At 53.4% G+C, this 20,146-nt stretch overlaps 6 protein-coding genes across 6 annotated transcripts; 3 read left to right on the top strand and 3 right to left on the bottom strand.

Moving 5' to 3' along the window:
- Positions 1–365: 365 nt before the first annotated feature.
- BDP55DRAFT_769683 (uncharacterized protein) lies at positions 366–1,445 on the bottom strand. The gene is made up of 3 exons (XM_060581068.1): positions 1,010–1,445; positions 653–896; positions 366–597 (listed from the first exon to the last, which is right to left on the bottom strand). The coding sequence occupies exons 1-2, from the start codon at positions 1,297–1,299 to the stop codon at positions 791–793; spliced, it is 396 nt and encodes a 131-aa protein (XP_060427862.1). The 5' UTR covers positions 1,300–1,445; the 3' UTR covers positions 366–597; positions 653–790.
- A 3,749-nt stretch (positions 1,446–5,194) lies between these two features.
- On the bottom strand, positions 5,195–5,965 carry BDP55DRAFT_192787 (uncharacterized protein). The gene has a single exon (XM_060565888.1). The coding sequence runs from the start codon at positions 5,836–5,838 to the stop codon at positions 5,236–5,238; it is 603 nt and encodes a 200-aa protein (XP_060427861.1). The 5' UTR covers positions 5,839–5,965; the 3' UTR covers positions 5,195–5,235.
- Positions 5,966–8,542: 2,577 nt separating this feature from the next.
- BDP55DRAFT_555384 (uncharacterized protein) lies at positions 8,543–9,895 on the top strand (the record flags this gene model as incomplete). The annotated part of the gene is made up of 2 exons (XM_060569487.1): positions 8,543–8,611; positions 8,819–9,895. The coding sequence occupies 2 exons, from the start codon at positions 8,543–8,545 to the stop codon at positions 9,893–9,895; spliced, it is 1,146 nt and encodes a 381-aa protein (XP_060427860.1).
- Positions 9,896–11,671: 1,776 nt separating this feature from the next.
- BDP55DRAFT_555211 (tat pathway signal sequence) lies at positions 11,672–13,600 on the top strand (the record flags this gene model as incomplete). Its single annotated transcript, XM_060569467.1, has 2 exons — positions 11,672–11,825; positions 11,928–13,600. 2 exons carry the CDS (start codon positions 11,672–11,674, stop codon positions 13,598–13,600), a joined length of 1,827 nt encoding a protein of 608 aa, XP_060427859.1.
- Positions 13,601–14,156: 556 nt separating this feature from the next.
- BDP55DRAFT_730017 (eIF4-gamma/eIF5/eIF2-epsilon) lies at positions 14,157–16,486 on the bottom strand (the record flags this gene model as incomplete). Its single annotated transcript, XM_060579641.1, has 3 exons — positions 14,157–16,190; positions 16,248–16,304; positions 16,391–16,486. The coding sequence occupies 3 exons, from the start codon at positions 16,484–16,486 to the stop codon at positions 14,157–14,159; spliced, it is 2,187 nt and encodes a 728-aa protein (XP_060427858.1).
- Positions 16,487–17,904: 1,418 nt separating this feature from the next.
- BDP55DRAFT_716773 (uncharacterized protein) lies at positions 17,905–19,522 on the top strand. Its single transcript, XM_060578349.1, has 3 exons — positions 17,905–18,145; positions 18,301–18,469; positions 18,506–19,522. Exons 1-3 carry the CDS (start codon positions 17,975–17,977, stop codon positions 19,165–19,167), a joined length of 1,002 nt encoding a protein of 333 aa, XP_060427857.1. The 5' UTR covers positions 17,905–17,974; the 3' UTR covers positions 19,168–19,522.
- Positions 19,523–20,146: the final 624 nt, after the last annotated feature.

Below are 20,146 nucleotides of genomic sequence, written 5' to 3'. Positions count from 1 at the left end.
AGTCCTAAGCGATGATAACTAGCGGCAGCGCATCGAAATATCACCGCCGAGAAAACACGATGCAGGCCGTTGATAATAATCTCCCACGAGATCGGGAACTTTGATAGACGCTCAGTCGTTCGTCTGGTAGATGCAGGGCTGACGGGGGGTGTTCGGCGGGCTGGATTAAGAAATCGTCGCTCCCGATCCAGGAGAGAGCAGCTGGCCCACGTCCCAAAACGTTGGCATCGGGGCTGTGAATGTTCCGATGGCACGTTGGTTGCTACGATCGCTCCAACAAAGGAACCAGTTCGTGGGGCCGGGGAGCCCTGTTTTTGATCATGTCACGATGCGGACTGCCCTGCAGAACTTGAGGGGATCGCGAAATCCGGGGCCCGCCGTCCGATCGGCGAACATATCGCGTGAATCGGAAACAGGGATACAGAGCTACCCTTCATGGGCACTACCGCCCGATTCTCGTGGATTTCGTTGGAAATCGGGGCGGAACGGCTCAGGGCTCACCCTCGGCCGTGCGCTCACCCCATTTTAGCCTCGAAGAAATGTGCGCAATCTGCAAAGCGGCAGGATAGATGAGAGGTGTGAAGAACTGGGTCTGAGCTAGAGCAGTTCGAGTGAGAAACGGGGCCGACAGTTTGATGTCTACAGTTCGTACCGTCAATGTTGTGTTGAACCCCCGAACGAATTAACCTTGCCATGATACTGCTGGGATGTCTGAAAGCGGGCGAAACCAACAGCATACGTTCCGCTAGGGCTTGGCCGGTAGGAGCAGTGTCCTGGAAGAATCTTGGCTTCAACAAGTTGTCCGGCCGCAAGGTGGGATTTTAGAACGAGGGCCGAACGAAAGTACAGCCACGAAACCAATCCGTCCCGGCGGCCCGACCAGCCTGCAGAACCCTCTGTTGGCAGGTTTGTTAGTAAATCTTCCTACCCAGCTCCTTGGGCTGCTTGCGCGCGTAACGCAGCATGAGCAGCTTCTCCTTCCAGTGTGCCATGAAGTTGGGCATCTCACATGGCACCGACTATTGACAGAAGGTGGATGAGCAACCCAGACCACTCTGGCCGGATTGCTGAAAATGGCACGATGTCTCTAGTTTGAGTACGCAGTGTCTCCCTAACGACAGGGGCTCGGGCAGTGGCTGGCGGATAATTGAGCAAGCGTCTGGAACGCTGGTTTCCTATCCCGGTGGAAGGCCCTTTTGACTTGTCCCAGCCCGATGTGGTTTTGGAAGAACCGGCGTGCCAAAGAGACAAGCTGGAACGAATCTTGCGCAGGCGGTTATCGACTGTCTGAGCCACCATCGAGATTTCTGAGCTGCTGTGTAAGCTTCCTTGTTCTCTTCGAGCACTAGCGGCCGAGCCAGACTGTCGGTTAAGGTCCCCCTCTCACTAGGTGCGTTGAATAGTACCACAAGCCTCCCGAAGCCAGCCAAGAGAGGAAGCTCTGGTATGATAGCGCGTCCAGAGATCACGATCATCTTCTCTTCTAACTTGTGTCCGTGGGCCCAGACGCTGTCCGAAGCATCAGGGCAAGCATGTTTGAGCTGTTGTCTTCGTGATAGTGTCTATGCTGAATTGCAAAACACGTGGTAAGAGATCGAGATGTGATGTATGCCGTGCATCGTCGGAACACTGGCTGCGACCGGCGTAATGTTGGCCGCGAACGCAGCTGGTACAGATACTCTCTGGCTGACAATAGTATCATATCTGGAAGAACTGCTCAAGATCACGGTTCGTATCCGGTATGCCGGTTTCCAGGGTTCTCTCGTCAACACCGCACATCGCATTCTTCCATGGAAATTGCAATGTCAATCCAACATCGCTGGAATAAGGCGTCCGCAGCTGCATTCTCACTTTCCCAGTGAACTGTCTCCGCGGGCGTCTTTGGTGCCCGCTCCTCGCGCATCCAGCCTCCAAGTGATCAGAGACTTTACGTCAGGGTTCAGGAACGTGGCGCTGGGCTCCCCGCTGTTTAAGAATCTTCCAATCACCCCTAGGCGTGCGTTTTCGGCCAGTGCCATCTGCCGACGTCTATCAGCGATCGCCTGATCGCCTGGCTTTGGCCTCCTGGCCTTGCCCGACAGAGACTATAGGCGGGGCGTCTCCAACGGCGTTGGTGGCCGTTTCTGATTTATGCTGACTCACAAAAAAGAGCAAGGGGCATTTGGAATCAAACTTATGAGATCAGGATCTGGGGTAGGAGGCGAAAAGGTCGATTGGCCGTCACGGCTCCGAACATGAGATGTCAGCGCGCGATCTCTCGCTTATCTAGAAACGAAAGTCGACACAATTTTCCATTTGAGCGTTGGTGCGGGCTCCATTGACGACCTTCCTTTGCGAATTGGGAGAGAATACTTGCACCGCTGTACGGATTATAGAGTGCCGTCGTTTGTGCGTTCCTCGCCGAGATGAACGAGAATGATTCTTGTAGACATGCTGGAAATCAGATGTGACTGTGACGCGCCGAAGCCATGATGCGCATCGTCAGCGACGAGGTGAGGGTCACAGGTTCGAACGGGGGAAGCAGAATGCCATGCTTCAAATCATGGGAATCTGAGTACCCGAAAACCTCGTTTGCCCCCTTTTGTACCACACGCTCGAATAAGAGCGACACCTAGCTGGGCGTGTGCGTCTGTGGTAGCCAGATGGGACGGAGTCGAATGTCTCTTGTCGTTTCGCCACAAACCACTGAAAACAGGCAGCTGGGGAAATGGGGAAGGGTGTGGTACGAAGGCTTGTTGCTCGTTCGTAGGCATGGCAGGCTGGCTGCGTTCTAGGTAGTACCTATCTGCTTCAGTCGTCCCGGCCGAAGGGACCTTCGTGGGGTTTCAAGAAATGTCGACATTGGAAGTTCGTTGATTAGCATTGCTTCACGACTAGTAAGCAGCCTACAGTAAACAGAACCATGAGAGAAGGGCGGGCAGTACCGACCAAACCTCAGTGTCTGACGACAAAGACATGTCATTTCTCATGGTCGATTCCTATACTACGTGGGTTGACATAGTACCCGCTGCCCCGCTGTGGCAGAAGGTCGATGAGGATGGTGTGCTGCCCGGTGTAGCGGTTCTCCTGTTTGCCGTAGTCCTTTGCAGTCTCTTTGATTCTCTAGAGTCTAACCTGATCGAAATACGGTTAGGCGTAGTATGCACGATCGCTTGGGTCCAGACACCCGGTGTTGAAATGTGCTCGAGATATCCGTCCCTGTGGCCTGTACCTACACCACACTAGGCGTGGAGGTAGAAAGATGAGCATGGAATTGCTGGGACCGGGTTATGGACTGTGGCCTGTTGATTGGTCTCAGAGAGGTTCGTCCCGCTCGATGGGTCTGCCATGTATGTGCTGTAACTTGAAGTATCCGTTTCACACGCCAAAGAAGAAGAGCGAGCTAGTGGCGCGCGGACAGAGTGCTCCGTCCCAACGTCGAGCAACGCCAGTCGTTTGAATAATGGCAAGTCTCAACTTTGTCGTCTGCCGTCGCGCTTGAGCAGAGCTAACCCGCGGGCGAGCAACATTCACCAAAAACGGAAAATAACTGCTATCTTCAGCCCAGTACCGTCCTCAGTAGATATTTGAAGCAGCTGATCCATCTTGATGTGACGTCAGTTTCTAGATCTCTGGAAGCATCTCACATCGCCGACTTCAGGCTGACGGGAGATATCCATGGAAATTGGCTATAAGGGATTTCCTGGGCTTGAATGACCCTCGCAAGATTGGATGATTTGTACCCAGTAGCGTAGATGCCGGAGAGATTGATACCTACTCGACGCGATCAGCAGCGTCATTAGACTTGTCTGACCTGACGAACCAGCTGAAAGCCAACCGCTGAGGTTGCAACTCACAATTCGGCACGCGAGGGGCAGTGCATAACCACAACGTATCTTTGGAGAAGCCACCACCTTTCTCACACCATCTCTCGCGTTAGCCACGGCGGCAGCGGGGTAAGACCGTACGCCGCAAGGGCAGTTCGCTGGCGGGCTCTTGTCAACTGGGAGTTGTCGCTCTGATCATGGCCCGTGTCCAGTAGGTAGGCCTTCTGGGTTGACCTTGCTGGATTGCTTCGCAGGCCTGGGAGTTCGCAGCTTGCTCTGCTCGACGTATGCAAGTAATTGAGTGCCCAAAGCTCAGTCCAGCATGTGATGACCAATGAGACCAATCCAGCAGAAGGCAACAAGGTTGGGAATGTGCGAAAGTAGTTTTCCATAGCCTTTGGCTCACGATTGAGTGTTATCGCTCTTTGAACTTCTGAAGCAAGAGTCGGAGAACTTGTCGAAAGGTAAGCAGTATCCGTAGGTTATTGGCAATTTGGCAGACTCTGGTGCTGCCGACGAGAGTCTAGGCCCTCTCGAAGAATCTGTGTGCACATCCCAGCTTCCTCGAGTTAGACTGAGGGGGCCCTGGCTGGTCGGATTTAACGCAATTTTGTGCCACAATTACCGTGCTAATAAGGCACCTGCAAATGCCACGTTCTCAGAGCATAAGCTGGGGGCAGCCATCCCGTCTGTTGGCGAGACCCTGGTGGCACATCTTCCGTAAAGGGTCGGTCTTGCGAAACCTGCGAAGCGCGAGGTGACCCGACATTGGGGCGGGAGATTACCTAGGACAATACTCCCTCGCCGGCTTGGGACGACTGTGCCAGAAGGTAGGCATTGTGTTTCAACCATCGCGCAATTCGCAATTCTCACAGAAGGCGTGATTGTGAGTATCTATAACCTTAAGTCCAAATTACGTTGCAAGGCAGGACGGGTTCCTACGATGTCGACTAGTGGAAACGAAGCAGTACTGTCGCTAAGGCTCGCCATTTTGACTCGATTGCGACTACATGGTTATCCGTAACAATGGTGCTAGAATTCCGGTAGATGTGTTGAAGCATGGCAGCGTGTCAACTCTCATCGCCATCGTGCTGGGGGCCCCTAGTACTCGGCATCGGACCCTGGGGATCGATCATCGCTGTCGCCCCACGCTACCGGCTCCACTCGTCTTTCCGAATTGCGGACGCGGAGAGATTCTAGCACCGAGTGTCGAGGTATTCGGATCAATAGCCCGGGGTGCTATACCGCCAGAGCGAGCAAAGGCTAAGGTACAGCCCCAGCACAATAGCTATCTCGTCCCACTGATGACAGGATTGGGAGCTACGAACCAAGCAACAGTAGGTTGACCTGTCGGCATTGAGATCGGATGTAATAGGATTGAGATTCTGGTGTGGTCGAGGGCTTCGGTCTCTTCAGAGCCACCGTAAGCCTATTGCCACAGCCACAGAGGATTGACGAGTCCAATCGATTGACCGGAAATGCATTTGGGTTCCATCCTACACAGGCTGTGTCGAAGGCCAAGGTCAGCGACGTCTCCATGGGATCTGGAGCGAAGATCGACTAGGGACGAGGAGGATGAGGGCGTAGTTTTGAACTCGCTGTGGTTGTACAAACTACAGGCCCAGCGACTTGGCACTCCCCGCTGGGCTTGTTGTGTCTCAACTGAGTTGGGCTTATTGGCGGTGAGGCCTCGGAGTGCGCTCCTGGCTGAAATTTCGAAGAGGACGGCCCCGTACAAATTTGTTAAGGGTCGAAGGATGCGGCCTGTCAGCGGGGTAGTGAAAACTTCAAAGTTGTGAATGTGCCGTGTCTCGAGGTAATGTGCTCCATACGTGCATGGATGCAGAGCAAAGCACCGCAGGGCTCGTGGAACATTGACCGGTCCCTGCCTCTCTTGTCTTAAGCTCGCGCATGTTTGCGGAATCTGGCCCAGGTGGAAAGGGTTGTGCAATAGCCAATGCATATCAGAGGGATGATGGGCCATCAACCGCGATATGTCAGAGAGAAAGCCGGATGGAAGTGAGCGAGCCATTCAAAGTAACTGAATTACTCACATGGGATTGGCTGAGGCGTGTCAATACGGCCAAAAGATTATTAGGAGCCAACTCTTGGGATGGACCTCAGAGATACCAGGTATACATGCAGCCGGTGGGCAACATCCAATGTCTTGTATAAGACACTATGCAGTCGGACAAGACGAGCGGCGGGCTGCAGCATTGCTAAGCGTCTTTAGACTTTAGCATGACAAGAGAGTTTGACGAGTTGGGGACGCTGGCACGGCTGGGAGCCAAAGGTTCCGCCCGAGCGACAACTCTAGGCCCGCCGCCCCATCACAGCGACCATACTGAGAGAAACAGCAGGTCTGCAGGTAGATTGCGCAAATCGAGGGACGACATGAAGCCGGGCGACGTGGTTGTGTGGTTGTCAAGGTTGTCGTTGTCAATCGGTGATGGTTGCAGAGGGGCGCGTTGGATCCCGGTCTCCTGCCTGTCGACTCCTCTCTTCTCCTGTCTGAGGTACTCCGCACTGATAAGTTCCCTTAAGGTAGGTTCCCAAACACACTACAAACTCCCACCCACCCTCTCGCCTTCTCCTTCTGTCCGCCAACGTGGTTGCTCGTTTATTACCCGCTTGCAAACAGTCGTGGCAGAGGGCAGGAAGGAAAAGAAAGAATACGTACTCCGTCCACAATGTCTCTAGCCGCAATGGCGAATGTAGGCAAGGGGTGCATGGAATCATGGGATTTGGGGGAAAGACGGAGTTTCGAGTAGGGACGCTCCTGCCTCTGCAAAGCCCTTCTCTGCACGAAAGCCACCCTATCATACCCCGTACAGCTTACCGTTTGGTACGGATGCTATGGTACTACTGCGAAATGTAAGAGGAGAGGACAGCTCGTATGTCTGTCGTCCTAGTTACCACTTGTTACAATAATTATTGCGTAGCTGCGGCAGTCCTGACGTTATTCAGACGCAACGCAAGAGGAATCGATGCGGAACTGCCCAAAATGACCGTGGAAGATTGGACCACTGGGAAGAAGCTCTCTGTCTCTCACATTTCGCGACTGGGATAAGGCCTGGAGCAAATGGCCCGGGGATTGATCCCGCCCTGTCGGTTGCACTTGGGTGCACTGGGGTGGGGTTGTGGCACAGGCGAGAGCCCGAGCTTGGGATCGCCCCACCCAGGCCAAAGCTACACCCCATGCAGCAGCAGCTGCTGCACCTGCACCTGCACCTGCCCTCGAGACAATTGGTGCTCCTGCCTCTATATTCGTACACGTCCCGCTACCATCTCGAGCTTGACAGAAGCGTCTAACGATAGAGCGGATGGGAAGGGAAGATAAATGAACGAGTTTGAGTACTTTAATTGCGAGGAAGACTGCAATAGGTACTGAGACAGATGGCTTGCGAAAAGGAGAAAGACTGGTTGAAGACGGGGAAAAGCTGTGCCTTCCCCAAAAGTTACGATACGACTGGCGACTGCCTTAGCCGTGAACCCAGCCCCTGCCAACACAACCAAACCGTGGTTGCCATCTTCCCAAACGACCCGGCGCTAATCCAAAAGAGGTAGAGTACGAGGGGGGCACTGGGGGAAATGGAAGGAGAGGCAGAGAGGGTGTGGGCAGCCCTTTCCTTCCATTCGATGAAGTGCAGAGTGACTACTTGGGTACTTTGCTCCACGGGCGTCGGCCTAGCACACAGTCCCTCAGGTTCTCATCGAGATCGATCAACAGAGCGTAACCCGATCAAACCCTCCCAGATCGGCCAACTAGCGATCGAAAGCAGTCGAAATGCCACTTTCCCTTTTCCCTCTCACTCTGCCGTCCCTCTCCGTCTCTCTTTCTCTCTGACATTTGGTTGTGCCATCACCTATGGACGGGAAACACAGGTGGACTGCCCCGACCGCAGCACAGCCAGCACTACCGTATTTCTCAGCGCCTGCTTGTGCCACCGCGACCCTATGTTTCCTTAGCGTATCTAGTCCAGCTACCCGAGTCCCATTTCACTCACTACTCACTGCAACAGTAACAGATCAGACAGACAATCGAACCTGACCCCTCCCCCATGTACCATGCCCCCGGTCACATCTATCCGGCCGTCTGTCTGGTCAATCCTCGAACCAGTAACCCAGCATCAGATGTACCCCCAGATGTACCTGTTCACACTCCTCTCTCTGTGTCTCTCACCTCGCCCGCCCGGACTGAACCCTCTCCCACACTTTCGCATGGAACATTGCTCCGGGTTGTCCTCTGTTCCACCGCACGCCCATCCAGTTCACTGCCTTTTTTCTTCCTCTCTGCCCTGCTCCGCTGCTCGAGACTAATACCCGGTCGTTTCTCCCGAGCACATACCCTTGGATTGTATAAGACTTGGATACCGCCCTGTTCCACGTTTTGCCTCTTCACCTTCCACACACCCCTTTGGTCCCTCGACCGACAAGCTCCCTCACAAAACGCAACCATCTTCGGACATCACGATATATTAACGTACGACTCAGACGCCTTTACGCACCTAGCAAACAACTAGGTTTCGACCGACCGACCTCATTGCGATATCAGGTGATTCCGGCTTCAAGGTTCTAGCCACAACGAAGCCCATCACCGCAAGTGAATAAAAGCTTCCAATACACGCCTGCACCCCGCATCACCTACCTCTCTGGCCAAGCCACCTTTGACCACATTACCACCCGACTATCTTATAACACTCGTCGATCTCCGAGTGTCCTCGACGTCAACGAAAATGCCGAAGCGATCCTTGGACGCCAGCAACCTGTCGCCCACAATGCAGACTGAACGGGCACAGAAGAAGGTACGAAGCCTCTGTTCAAGCCGTGATGTTTTTTCCCCTTTTGGCCGAGCCAGTACATTCTTTTCTGTCCAATGTATCCGCGGCTTTAAACTTCCCATTTTGGTTGTATTTGCCACTCTTGTACCAAGTTTTTTGCCTCGTTCTGTTTGATATGCCACAACGAAGTATCCATAATGCCAGACCCAAGGCCTGACCAGTTTTACGCAGACGGAGAGATCTCACGAAGAGAATCAAGAGCGTGCGTACATTGCCGCCTCGCGGCGCGCAGACCGCAGCATCGAAGCCCGTGTCCAATCCGCCAAGATGGCCAGCGAGATTCATAAGAAGCGTACTGGCAAGGGATTCAAGATTTCTGAAGCTATTGTCCAGGCCGAGGAAATGTACGAAGAGGAAGAAGATGACATGCCTCGCTCTTACCGAATGCTGGCAGCTCACCTCCAGACCGGTTCCCCAGAGTTTGACTACCGTGTCAATGCCTTTCTGGCTAATCGGGTAGCCATGGCGAGCATGGTAGCCGGGCTCCGCAACGAGGAATGGGCCCAAAACCCAATCAATAAGATGTTCGCCGAGCAGTTCCCGAACGCCAACAAGCAAGCACAGGCTTTGTCTCGAAACATCACGAACTCGATGTACTCCGTCTCTGGGCAACGTTCCATGTCGCAGTCGCAACCCTCTCAGCCCGAGAACGCGGTTACAAGCCCTATGTCCCCGAGCTTTTCGTCCGTAAATTTCCAGCCCGAGAACCAGCGGTACCAACGCCAGAGAACACAGTCAGTGGCGTCTCCCATGGACATGGCCACGCCGGTGGTGCGAGATCATCCTCAGTCGCCGCCAGCATTGTCTCCGTCATCGGACGCTGCTGCTGGCACCCCTTCGACGCGAACCGCTTCGACTTTCCCTTCGCCCATGACAACAATCGACCACAGCCTCTTCTCCCCTGAGTCATCGTTTACTGCTGAATTGCCGATGGACGCGAAGATGATGGTACCCAACTTGGACATGAACGACCCGATGGCTCAAATGTTCATGGGCAACCCGCTACAGCAGCACATGTACTATCCGGACACTCATTCGATGGCCGACCTGAAACATGAGCAGCACTTGAATGAGCTTACGCTTTCTTCGCACGAGTACTTCAACGGACACGTTAACCCTTACGCGTCTCGTTTTGACGAACCGAAAAGCGATGATGCGACCCCGGGACCCAATGTAAACGATAATTGGGACGCTTTCCTCGACTTTGGCGAGCAGTCTGATTCTGGCGCCATTGACCCGACATTGTAGGCGGCATACCACACCGTGTATTCTGACACGCAGAATTGATGGAAGTAATGAGGAAGAGGTGTCCAAATGATGGACAAGTGGGAGTGGTATGATGTGATGAGAAGGGACCCTGGCTGGTTCATGAGCATGACTTTTTAGAGTACGCATTGCATCGGTCGGGCCACAAAAGGCGGCATGGAATACCCATGGGAAAGGCACTCGGTTACTCTTTTTTCGGCGTTATGGTGCGGGAAATCTCCCCGATCTTGATCTTTTTATGTTTTTCTTTTTTCTTGTTCACAAATGTCCGATATTTTATGGACTCGAGGGGCCTGTATGTCCTCAAAACATGTTTTCTTATGTTGGGAGCCGTCGATGTTTGGAACTTACACGCCAAAAAGTATGGCCTCTGTATGTTCGCTTGGGAACGGGAACACAGGATTTGCGAGAGAGCACCAAAGATGGATGAGATGAAGCAGGCAGATGTTGTTCAGTCGGGCAGGCACGGCAAGGGATGAGATGCCTCAAAGAGGAAGATGGATACGAAAACCTTGAAGAGGATCAAATTGTTGTCGGCAGGCCTCGCCAATGGTGGTTCGGCGGAAGCAAGTGCTGGTAAGAGGCACGAATCTAGCCAGGGTTTGGTCCTGCCGAGACTGCAAAAAAATAAGAAAAATCAAGAGAAACTGTCATCTTTCATTTTACCGAATCCCTCTTGATGTGTTTCATCTACCAATCCAGGTCAGGTTTCACAGCCTTCATGCGCCGGAGCTGTTGCTGTCGACCATACTCCCGTGCTCCGTAATGTCACATCGCAAGTTCAAAAAGTCTAGATTAGTGGTCTAGATCGATTACAAGGAATAAAGTCTTGTTTGTGATATCCTTTAATCTTCAGCTCAATAGTTCTTCCCCTCCGTATAAAGGTCGATGACTCTATCTTACTCTAGGTGTGTGTGAATATCTTTCATGGTACCCATTTTACTCAAACCTGTGAATACTCTTTGAGGAGAGAAGCAAAATTATTGCATTATGAGTAATAGTACACCATCTGAAAGCAACGGAAGTAAGTAGTATCTTCCTACCTGATTGAGCAATGTATAACTACAGCCACTCTGTAAATTATATGTATTTTGCAGAAAAATACCATCCAATTGAATCATGAGGAGAAAACCTGTAGCAGAGAAGCTTTGAACCCTACGCCGGCTTTGACATACTGACTTCGGCGGACTTCGGGGCCGGATGTGGGGCGGATGGTCGGGACGTCGGAAAAGTGCGCCTTTAGTAACGACGCTCATCAGTTCTATACTGAGTGAGGACTCGTCAACGTCATATGATCAAGATATTCAAAAATATGCATGGAAGAATCCTTAATTCTTCTAAAAACTTGAATCCTGTTCTTTGTTAGCAAGCCATCAGGCCGTGATTTCCCTTGTATTCAGAGTGGCGGACGTTGCTTATCTAATTGCACGATGACATAAGCAGCTACTACACCCGTGGGTAAGCTTGCCGCAAAAGGTGGCGGCGTGAATGGGTAGCAGCTCTTCAGGGACTTGCCTCCCCCTGATGACGGGACAGCCCCACAAAGCCAACGGCTGGGAAAACTTCCTACTGGCACAAGCCGTGGTCGCACCTACCGCTGTAGCAAAGCTCGAGTCCCCTAGCCCACTGCCCTGGTTCTGCGCGCTCGCGACCCGTATCGACGACCCGCTCTTTGAACAATTCCCACTCGACCTCTCTCGGAATTTCGAAGTCTGGTCAACATTCATGTTGGCAGCTTCCAGATTCACCCGCCGAGTCATGACGTCCGCATACGCCAATGGCTCTGCTAAGGCGGCCTACTCGACATCCTCTGCGACGCCGACTGCACTGAGCAGATGGAGCATCGCGACGACACAGCTGCCCGCCGTCGACAAGATCAAGGCCCTGCACATCTACGACTTTGACAACACACGTAAAGATGCCCTCTCTTTCTCTCCGTCCCTCCCCATTCCGCGTTGCGTGATTGCTTCGCAGATCCGCTCAATGCAAAGCTAATGTCATCTCCTTCCTGCAGTCTTCAAAACTCCCTTGCCGAACCCCGCATTATGGAGCGGCCCTACGATCGGCGTGTTGTCAAGTCAAGACGTCATCTGCAACGGCGGCTGGTGGCACGACTCCCGAATCCTCTCAGCCACGGGCGAGGGCGCCGACACGGAGGAGAAGCGCGCCTGGGAGGGCTGGTGGAATGAAAAGATTGTCGAACTGGTGAAGCTGAGCGTCAAGCAAAAGGACGCTTTGTGCGTGCTGCTGACGGGCCGCTCCGAGCGAGGCTTCGGGGAGCTCATCAAGAGGATGACTGCGAGCAAGGGGCTCGAGTTCGACATGGTTGGACTTAAGCCTGCTGTCAGCCCGACGAACCAGAATTTTTCGAGTACGATGCACTTTAAGCAGCTCTTCCTCACTGCGGTAATGGAGACGTACAAGAACGCCGAAGAGATCCGCATCTATGAAGACCGTCCGAAACATGTCAAGGGGTTCAGAGATTTCATGACCGATTATAACCGCAAGCAGAACATCCATGCTACTCGCACACGCGGCCCAATTACGGCGGAGGTTGTCCAGGTCGCAGACATGTCGACGACGCTGGACCCCGTGGTTGAGGTTGCCGAGGTGCAGCACATGATCAACCTTCACAATGAGGAGATTGGCAAGCAGTCATCTGACGTCCGTCCGCAACGGCTGAGAGTCAAGAAGACTGTCTATTTCACAGGCTACTTGATCAGCAAGGAAGACACGGCGCAGTTGATGAAGATGGCCCAAATCCCCCCTGGATTGCCCGAGCAGGAGCTCAAGTTCCACGCCAACAACATTCTCATCTGCCCGCGTCCTTGCCCGGCCAGCATCCTGGAAAAGGTCGGAGGCATGGGAAGCAAGATGAAGTGGGAGGTCACAGGTACTGCTTGCTTTGAGAACAGCATCTGGGCAGCGAGCCTCCGACCCGTTCCTGCCACCGCGAAATTTCACACAGACAACCCGTCGCCTCTCGTCGTTCTCGCCCTCCGAAAGGGCGCCCGCCCTGTGGATGCCGGCAAGATTCAGAATTGGCAGCCTATCCCCGCCGATAAGGCAATGACCTTTGAGACCACGGTTGGAGAGAAGATGATTCTACGCATCGAGCCAGAGGACCCCCGCGAGGACGAGTACGAATCGCTCTTCGCCAACAAGTCTTCTAAGCGGAAACACGACGGCGGCGACTACTCACGCGATCACCACCGACACAACCCTTACAACGGCCGCAACGAGCGCCGCGATTTCCATTCTGGACGCGGAGGCGGAGGCGGAGGCGGTGGTCGTGGTGGCGGTGGCTTCCGCGGCGGTGGAGGAAGAGGCGGCAGAGGCCGTGGCAACGGTAAGGGCGGCCGCGGCGGACGTGGCATGCACGGCTACCGCTCCCTCGACGACGTCGAGCCCCGGAATCAGCAGGGAGGATACGGACAGACTGTCGAGTACGATGACAACAGCTACCCGTCCCTCCCGGGACAGTCGCAGCAGCAAGGCGGCTTCCAAGGGAGTCAACAACAACAGTACCAACCTCCGCTTAGCGCGTGGAACTCGGGACCTCCGCCAAATGCCCCAACTGGCCCAGCCGGTCGTCTCATGGGCGGCGGCGGCGGCGGTGGTGGTGGTAATTACGGAGGTGATGGAGGCGGCGCAGGCAACAGCAGCGATCTTCAGAACTATTACTAGAAGAATAGGTCCCGGAGATGAATCTGCTATGCAGTCGTCGGCTGCGGTTCAAGGACAAGGCTTTGTCCAGTTTCGGGGATCGTGAGCTTCGCCATCATCTGAGTTCTGCTGCGTAGTCGAGAAAACAAAAGTCGGGGGGGATCACAAGGTGATGAGGACCGGAGTTTCGCAATCTTTTTGGCCCAGGTATCAGCTCGGCGTTTTTGGAGGGCTTATGCATTTGATATGATACCTTATTAGTCGCCTTGCAATACAAGCAAGTCGTTTTATCCGTTGTCCCAACTGGCATGCCGCGGTGATTGGTTTAATGAGATTCTAATCAGATGAAGCTCACGAGTCTACCGTTTAACGTATTCTTTGATTCTTATTCTACCGTAACTTTTATAAGTCCCGACCCCTTCTTGCTAGTCCACTACAGTATGAAATGCGCTGCGCAAGCCTTGTCGTTCATCAAATCTCTACCACAGACAATCGTGTGAGTATGTTTTCTTCCTCTGTTTCTCTCTCCCGCTTGGCCCCCTCATAACTCCCGAGATGCAGTCCGAGATGCCAACACCTAGTCGTCATCCTCATCAGAGTCATCAGAGTCCTCCTCATCAGCTTCCTCCAGCCACTCAACGAGAACCCGACACTTCTCCTTAAGCGCCGCCATGCCCTCGCCCGCGCCATCCTCGGCGCGATCGTCCTCCCACCAAGCCGAGATACCCTCCGCCTCGAGGATGTCCAACCCATAAAGCTGCTGCAGCATTGCCGCGAGCAGCACACCGGCGCGCGCGTTCTCAAGGTTCCGGCATCCAAGCAGAGCGCGCTGCAGCGCGAGGACAAACTCGACCTGCTCCGTCTCGCCGCCGCCGACGCCGACCTCGGAGACGAATTTCGAGGCGCCCTTGTTGGAGTTGAAGGTCGTGTGTGCGGCCTTTGCGGGCTCGAGGCCGCCGTGTTCGGGCTCGAGGAGCTCGGCGGCACGGCGGGCAAAGGCGATGGCGACGGCCTTGCGCATGGCTACGTCCGAGGCGTCGTTGGCGAGGCGGAGGCCCATGAACTCGAGCTTGGCGGAGTCGAAGTCGCCTGATTCGGCGCGGAGGGCGTCGAGGAGGCCGTGGACTGCGTCGTGGTGGAAGCCTGATTTGCCCTGGGAGTCGTCTGAGACGAACGAGTCTGCGCGGTTGCGGGAGTCGGTGGAGAATTGGGTGATGCCATCGCCAGCGTCCGAGTCGTCGTCGTCGATGTCGGAGGAGAGGGTTGAGATTGTCGAGGTGGACAGGTTGAGGTGGGCGAGGTTGTAGAGGAGCGAGCGCTGAAGGGTCGAGGGGTCCTCGTCGTCCATGTCTTCGGCCTCGGGGTCGACGTAGGGAGCGCCCTTACCTGAAGGCCCGACGAGGGACTTGTCAGGGTTGACGGGCGAGCCGTTATGTGTGGTGACTGCAAGGACGGTGGCCTCGGGGATCTTGCTGTTGTCGCTGAGGATTACGCCGAAGGAGAGGAGGGAGCCTGCGGCGACGACGGAGCCCTTGCCTACGATGCTTGAGTCGGCCAGGATGGAGCGTGTGATGACCGCGTCGTCTTCGATTACAGCGTCGTCCCAAATAAAGCTATTTTCGATACGGACGTTGTTGCCGATCTTGCACCGCCTGCCGATGATGCTGTTTGTTACCGTGCTGCCGGCGCCCACGGTGGCTCCCTGGCCGAGGATTGACCGGGCAATCTTGCTGGTCGGTGCCATGACTGTTCCGTCCTCGACGCATACTGCGCCGCTGGTCATCTTGTACGTCTGTCCAGGAATGACATTGCAGTCGGGAACGAAGGGGAATGTCCATCGCCCGAGGACGTCCTTGCTGATCGACTCGTACATTTGGAGATTGCTCGCGCGCGCCGCGTAGCCGTCCTCGAGGACCTCTGCGTAGATCGCCTTGCCGTTCAGCTCCCAGTCTTTCAGGACACCGTGCAGGAAATTCCGCCGCGGGAGCTCGTAGTCGAAGCTCTCGGACCACAGCGCCAGTACCTCGGGAGTGCAGATATCGATACCCGCGTCGATCAGGTCGCCCCGCATCTCAAAGTCCGTTGAGAGCTCGTCGATCACAGCAGGGTCGAGAGTCATGTAGTGGTCGCTTTGGAGGGGATTTATCTCGTCGTAGTGTAAACAACGCTTCGTCTTTGAGTCGATCACGAAGACGGGGTTGATTCCGTTGGGCTTAGTTCTGTGCTCCTCCGCGCCGCCTGATCGCAGGACCACCGTCATGATATTCGTCGCAGCGGCCTCCTTGCGCGCCTTGTGTGCCGCCAGCGCGCCATCGAGTGAGATGTTGGACACCACATCCCCGTGTACCACAATAAAGTCGCCATCCATAATGCCACGTCCGTCAAGGTCACGGAGGAAGTCGCCGATTGAGCGAGCGTCGGATACGCGGATGAACTGCAGGCTCGTAAACGGGGTCCGGATGGACATAGGGGACCATCGTGATGTGTTGATGTAGTTCTCGATCTGTTCGGAGTGGGAGCCGCAGTAGATATAGACCTCTTGGACGCCATTCATGGCGAGGAACTCGAGGGTATACTCGATGAGGGGCGTGTTTGCGAGGGGTAGAAGGCACTGCGGGCTGGAGGTCAGGCGTCGTCGCATAACTTTGGGACAAGTTTCATGACTTACTCTTGGCTTCTCTGCTGAAAAGGGAGCAAACCTATCTTGAAAGGAGTCGGCGATGAGCTGCAATGGGCGAAGAGGAAAGCCACCACGTTAGCCAATTCAACACCCATCACCATGCCTGCCCCACCATGACGCTTCAGACTTACCACGGCCTGTAGGACATCCTCGCGCTTGCCCTCACCTCCAGCCTTGCCGGACTTCTTACCTTTGCCGGCGGCGGCCTTTCCCTTTTGCTGCGACATCGTGTGCTAAGGTGGATCGCAAGGGCGTTGGTGGGCGCTTTGGGGGATTTATTGTGCTGGTCGCGGGGTCGTGAGTCAAAGCCAGGTCGCATGCTTGGGAGTTGGAAATTTAAGGTGAGTGACTCAACGGCCCTGGGGCGGGGTGGGTCATACGTCAACCCTGCCTCGGTCTGTCTCGGTGAGAATGTTCACCGAGTATCCCGACAGAGTTTGTTACTCTAGACTCTACTCAGTTAAATCAAATGCCGATTGAAGTGGCGCATAGGTAGATGGTTCACTTGCTCCTTGATAATTTTCTAATTATATTCAACGCATCAATACTCCCTTCAATATTAGATAGCGTCGGTATTTTCGTTTCTAGCCTTTCTGATTCTGCTACATTTCGAAATTATTCATAGGCGTACCTGGAAATAGGGCCGGACTAAGGAATTCTTTGATCTCACCCTATAGAAGTATGTGTGTATATAAATCAAAGACATCTAGCAGTTTATGAGATAGTTTACTCGAGATTAACTCTTCCATCCGAATCATTGGGGTGAAACAAAACGATTACAGAACAAGTGAATTGTGATCCACTGACACAAGTCTCCCCCAGTGATCCATGATAGACTTGTGCAAAGAAGAGCATAGAAAACGGGACAAGTCAAGCATACAGAGATCGTTCTCAGCCTCAAACCTGATTATTCTTTCCAAGTGTAGCTTTAGAAACTCTCTCTTAGGAACCTTGAGGGAAAGTGTTTACCGTGGATCTACAGAAGCATGGTAACCTTGGCCGATTTCTAGTCGCATTTTTATAGAAACCCCTCTGGTCTCTTGGCTTTCCACGCACAAATAATCAACCCCTTCTCTGGAACATAAGTAGATGTCTATCTAGATCCGAACTTCATCCAATTGCACAATCCTTCAACTCGACCTCCATTTCTTGATTCGACTTTCACATCTCAACCGGACTCTCATTTCACAACCAGTATTCATCCCTCAACACCACAACGGCGAAGTCCAACGTTCGTTTTCTCGTTCTGTCGGACAACCACGACTCCGCCTTTCCATCGGAGCTCACTCCGGCAGATGTCGTCCTGCACTGCGGCGATCTGACAATGATTGGCGGCATGTCAAACTACAAAGCTGCGATCAAAAGTCTTTCGGACTGCGACGCCGAGCTGAAGCTTGTGATCCCCGGAAACCATGATATATCTTTGGATCCTACGTGGTAGACCAACAATGCAGATGAAGACGATGATCTTGAGGAGCCGAAGAAAGCGACTGACCTATTTTCGCAATCCGGGTTCAATCTTCTGAGCGAAGGATATCATTCATTCACCCTCAGGAATGGTCGGTCCTGTACTCTATACGCCTCACCTTACACAACCGGATTCTACAGATACGCGTTTTCGTACGGTCCGCATAAAGATAGGTTCAACCCGGCCGAGACAGAGCTAGAAGACCTAGGCAAAAGTACGACTCGCGGTCCGAGACCAATATGCAAGGATGTCGACATCCTCGTTACATACAGCCCACCACAGGTTCCATGCGAAGACCACTACCTCGACCTCGACGGCAAAAGCGCTCATTGTGGCTGCCCAAAGTTATGGAAGGCAGTTCAACGCATTCGCCCACGAATCCACTGCTTCGGCCATCTTCACGATGGACGGATCCCAAGTGATCGAATGGCGTGCCAACTGGACACAAACCATCAGTCAACAAGGAGGGGGATATCATGATGGCACCAGAGAGGGACACACACAAGACCTTACTCGTGAATGCGGCAATCATGAATCCATCATATCTATCTATATATATATAGATATATATAGATCTCTCCCCCTCCCAAGAATCACTCCCGTCTCGAAAAACTTGTTCATCTACCAACTGTCCAGAGTCTCCACGGCATCGCTCAGGTTTCCGTGTCTTCGGGCCATGAAACCTACATCGTCATCGGCGGCAAACAGACTGGCCTGAATGATCCCGTCAAGGGACAGTTCAGTGCTTAGAGCGTGAGCTTCGTTGTTACTCATGGAGAGCACGTGAAGGCACGCAAGATCTCGGACACGAGTGAGCAGAGCGCCTTCCACAATGGTGTGGCAAGTATACCCAGCGCGAACAACGCGGTTCTCATCTCGGACTCCACTGTCGGCATCGTCGGATATCTCAACGTCACCACACACGACTTTGGCACAAGCACCTTTGTGTTCCAGGAGAGAGCGACTCCTCCGGGGGCTTCTTTCACGATCGGCGTCAACGGCATCCGCGTTCGAGACTCGTACCTCTACTGGACCAACTCCTTCCTCTTCTCACTCTTCCGCATGCCTATCAATCTACTAGGATACTCCGTCCCAGATGCCATGCCTGAACTCGTCGCGAACTTGTCGAGCAGTTTCACGGTTGCCGATGACTTCGCTTTCGGGAGCAATGGTGGTGTGTACATTGCAACCAACTTCGACAATAGTGTCACTTGCGTTGATACTACAACAAGAGTTACTACGACGGTCGTCGGTAGTAAGGACAATTTGCTCGTGGCGGGATCAACCGCCGTCGTGTTCGGCAAAGGGGACGAGGGAGAGGCACTTTACGTCAGCACTTCTGGCGCCCTCGCTGCGCCTGTTAATGGAACAGTGACTGAAGGTGCCAAAGTCGTGGCTGTGGAGATTGCGTCCTCAGAACTTCCGCTTAGGGCTTGCTAGAACCCAGAATGGTAGCATGCCTGCTGGATGCTGCGGGTTCCTGGTACGTTCGGAGTCATTTACTTGCTAGGCGCCGGAGTTACTAGCGGGGCAATGCGAACAAGATGACTTCTTATGCGAGGAATGCATGCCACAGTTTATCAATCAGAATTCATTGTGTGTGGAAGGACTTCGATTTTGACTAAGCGAAGGTTTCAACCTCGCTCAACATGGAGGCATAGATGCAAATTCACGCGGTTTGTCTGATTAATAACAGGCAAGTATTAAAAGTCAGTTAAAAGGTTCGGCGTTTAGGTTTGAGTCGTCCAAACACCTTCATGACGCTGTTCAGTAATCGGGCGAAGTCAAGCCGGCTTGTCGGGGTCTTGAGTTGGAAGAATGACCTAACATGGTCATTGCTCACAGCATGAACTTGAAAGACTAGAACCGGTCCTTCGAGGGCTTCACTCATATCAAACATGAAGAATTTAGATAACGGATAGGTTCCTTCTGCCTATTCTTACGTAGGTAGGTACATAGCATTGCCCTCGTGGGTACACCATGCATTCGATGGTTATCAACGAGAATCCGCGTTCGGCCCTTGCTCCGGCGACCGGCCGCCTCTTGCCCCAATAACTGAGCAAGCGATTCCAAAGGAGATAACACAGTGGTTGTTTTGACAACAAAATTTGCTTCGAGTTCAACCTACCTGCTGTCCCGTACTTGTTAATTTCCGTCCTCGTTCTCGATTCGACTCATCGGGTTTCAATGGGCAGGCACTTTCAACTAACAGACGTGGGAATAAGCTGATGATTGGTTTTCTGCAGAGTAGCAACCAAATAATGTAAGTAGAGGCGAGCTTCAATATGGTGTTCAAACAGAAAGTGGTTCGCAGATAAGATTTTGTGAAAGATTGTCGAACCATGGTCATAAGGATAGGATATCCCACAACTACGAGACGGCGTCACTATATCCGTCTCCAGTCTTTCTCCAAGTTTGA

This window comes from Colletotrichum godetiae (assembly GCF_030913485.1).
Source record: "Colletotrichum godetiae strain CBS 193.32 chromosome Unknown BDP55scaffold_28, whole genome shotgun sequence".
Classification (NCBI taxonomy): Eukaryota; Fungi; Ascomycota; class Sordariomycetes; order Glomerellales; family Glomerellaceae; genus Colletotrichum; species Colletotrichum godetiae.
The sequence above is the reverse complement of the archived record's forward strand: the minus strand, read 5'-3'. Positions and strand labels throughout refer to the sequence as shown.

Bases quoted from the DNA above. Each gene is read 5' to 3' on its own strand.
- BDP55DRAFT_769683 (XM_060581068.1), bottom strand. From the start codon at position 1,299: ATGGTGGCTCAGACAGTCGATAACCGCCTGCGCAAGATTCGTTCCAGC. The intron at 897-1,009 runs GTGAGATGCCCA...ACCTGCCAACAG, and splicing joins CTGTCAATAGTCGGTGCCAT to AGGGTTCTGCAGGCTGGTCG.
- BDP55DRAFT_192787 (XM_060565888.1), bottom strand. From the start codon at position 5,838: ATGGCTCGCTCACTTCCATCCGGCTTTCTCTCTGACATATCGCGGTTG.
- BDP55DRAFT_716773 (XM_060578349.1), top strand. From the start codon at position 17,975: ATGTCGACATCCTCGTTACATACAGCCCACCACAGGTTCCATGCGAAG. The intron at 18,146-18,300 runs GTGATCGAATGG...AGATATATATAG, and splicing joins TCACGATGGACGGATCCCAA to ATCTCTCCCCCTCCCAAGAA. The intron at 18,470-18,505 runs GTGCTTAGAGCG...TTACTCATGGAG, and splicing joins TCCCGTCAAGGGACAGTTCA to AGCACGTGAAGGCACGCAAG.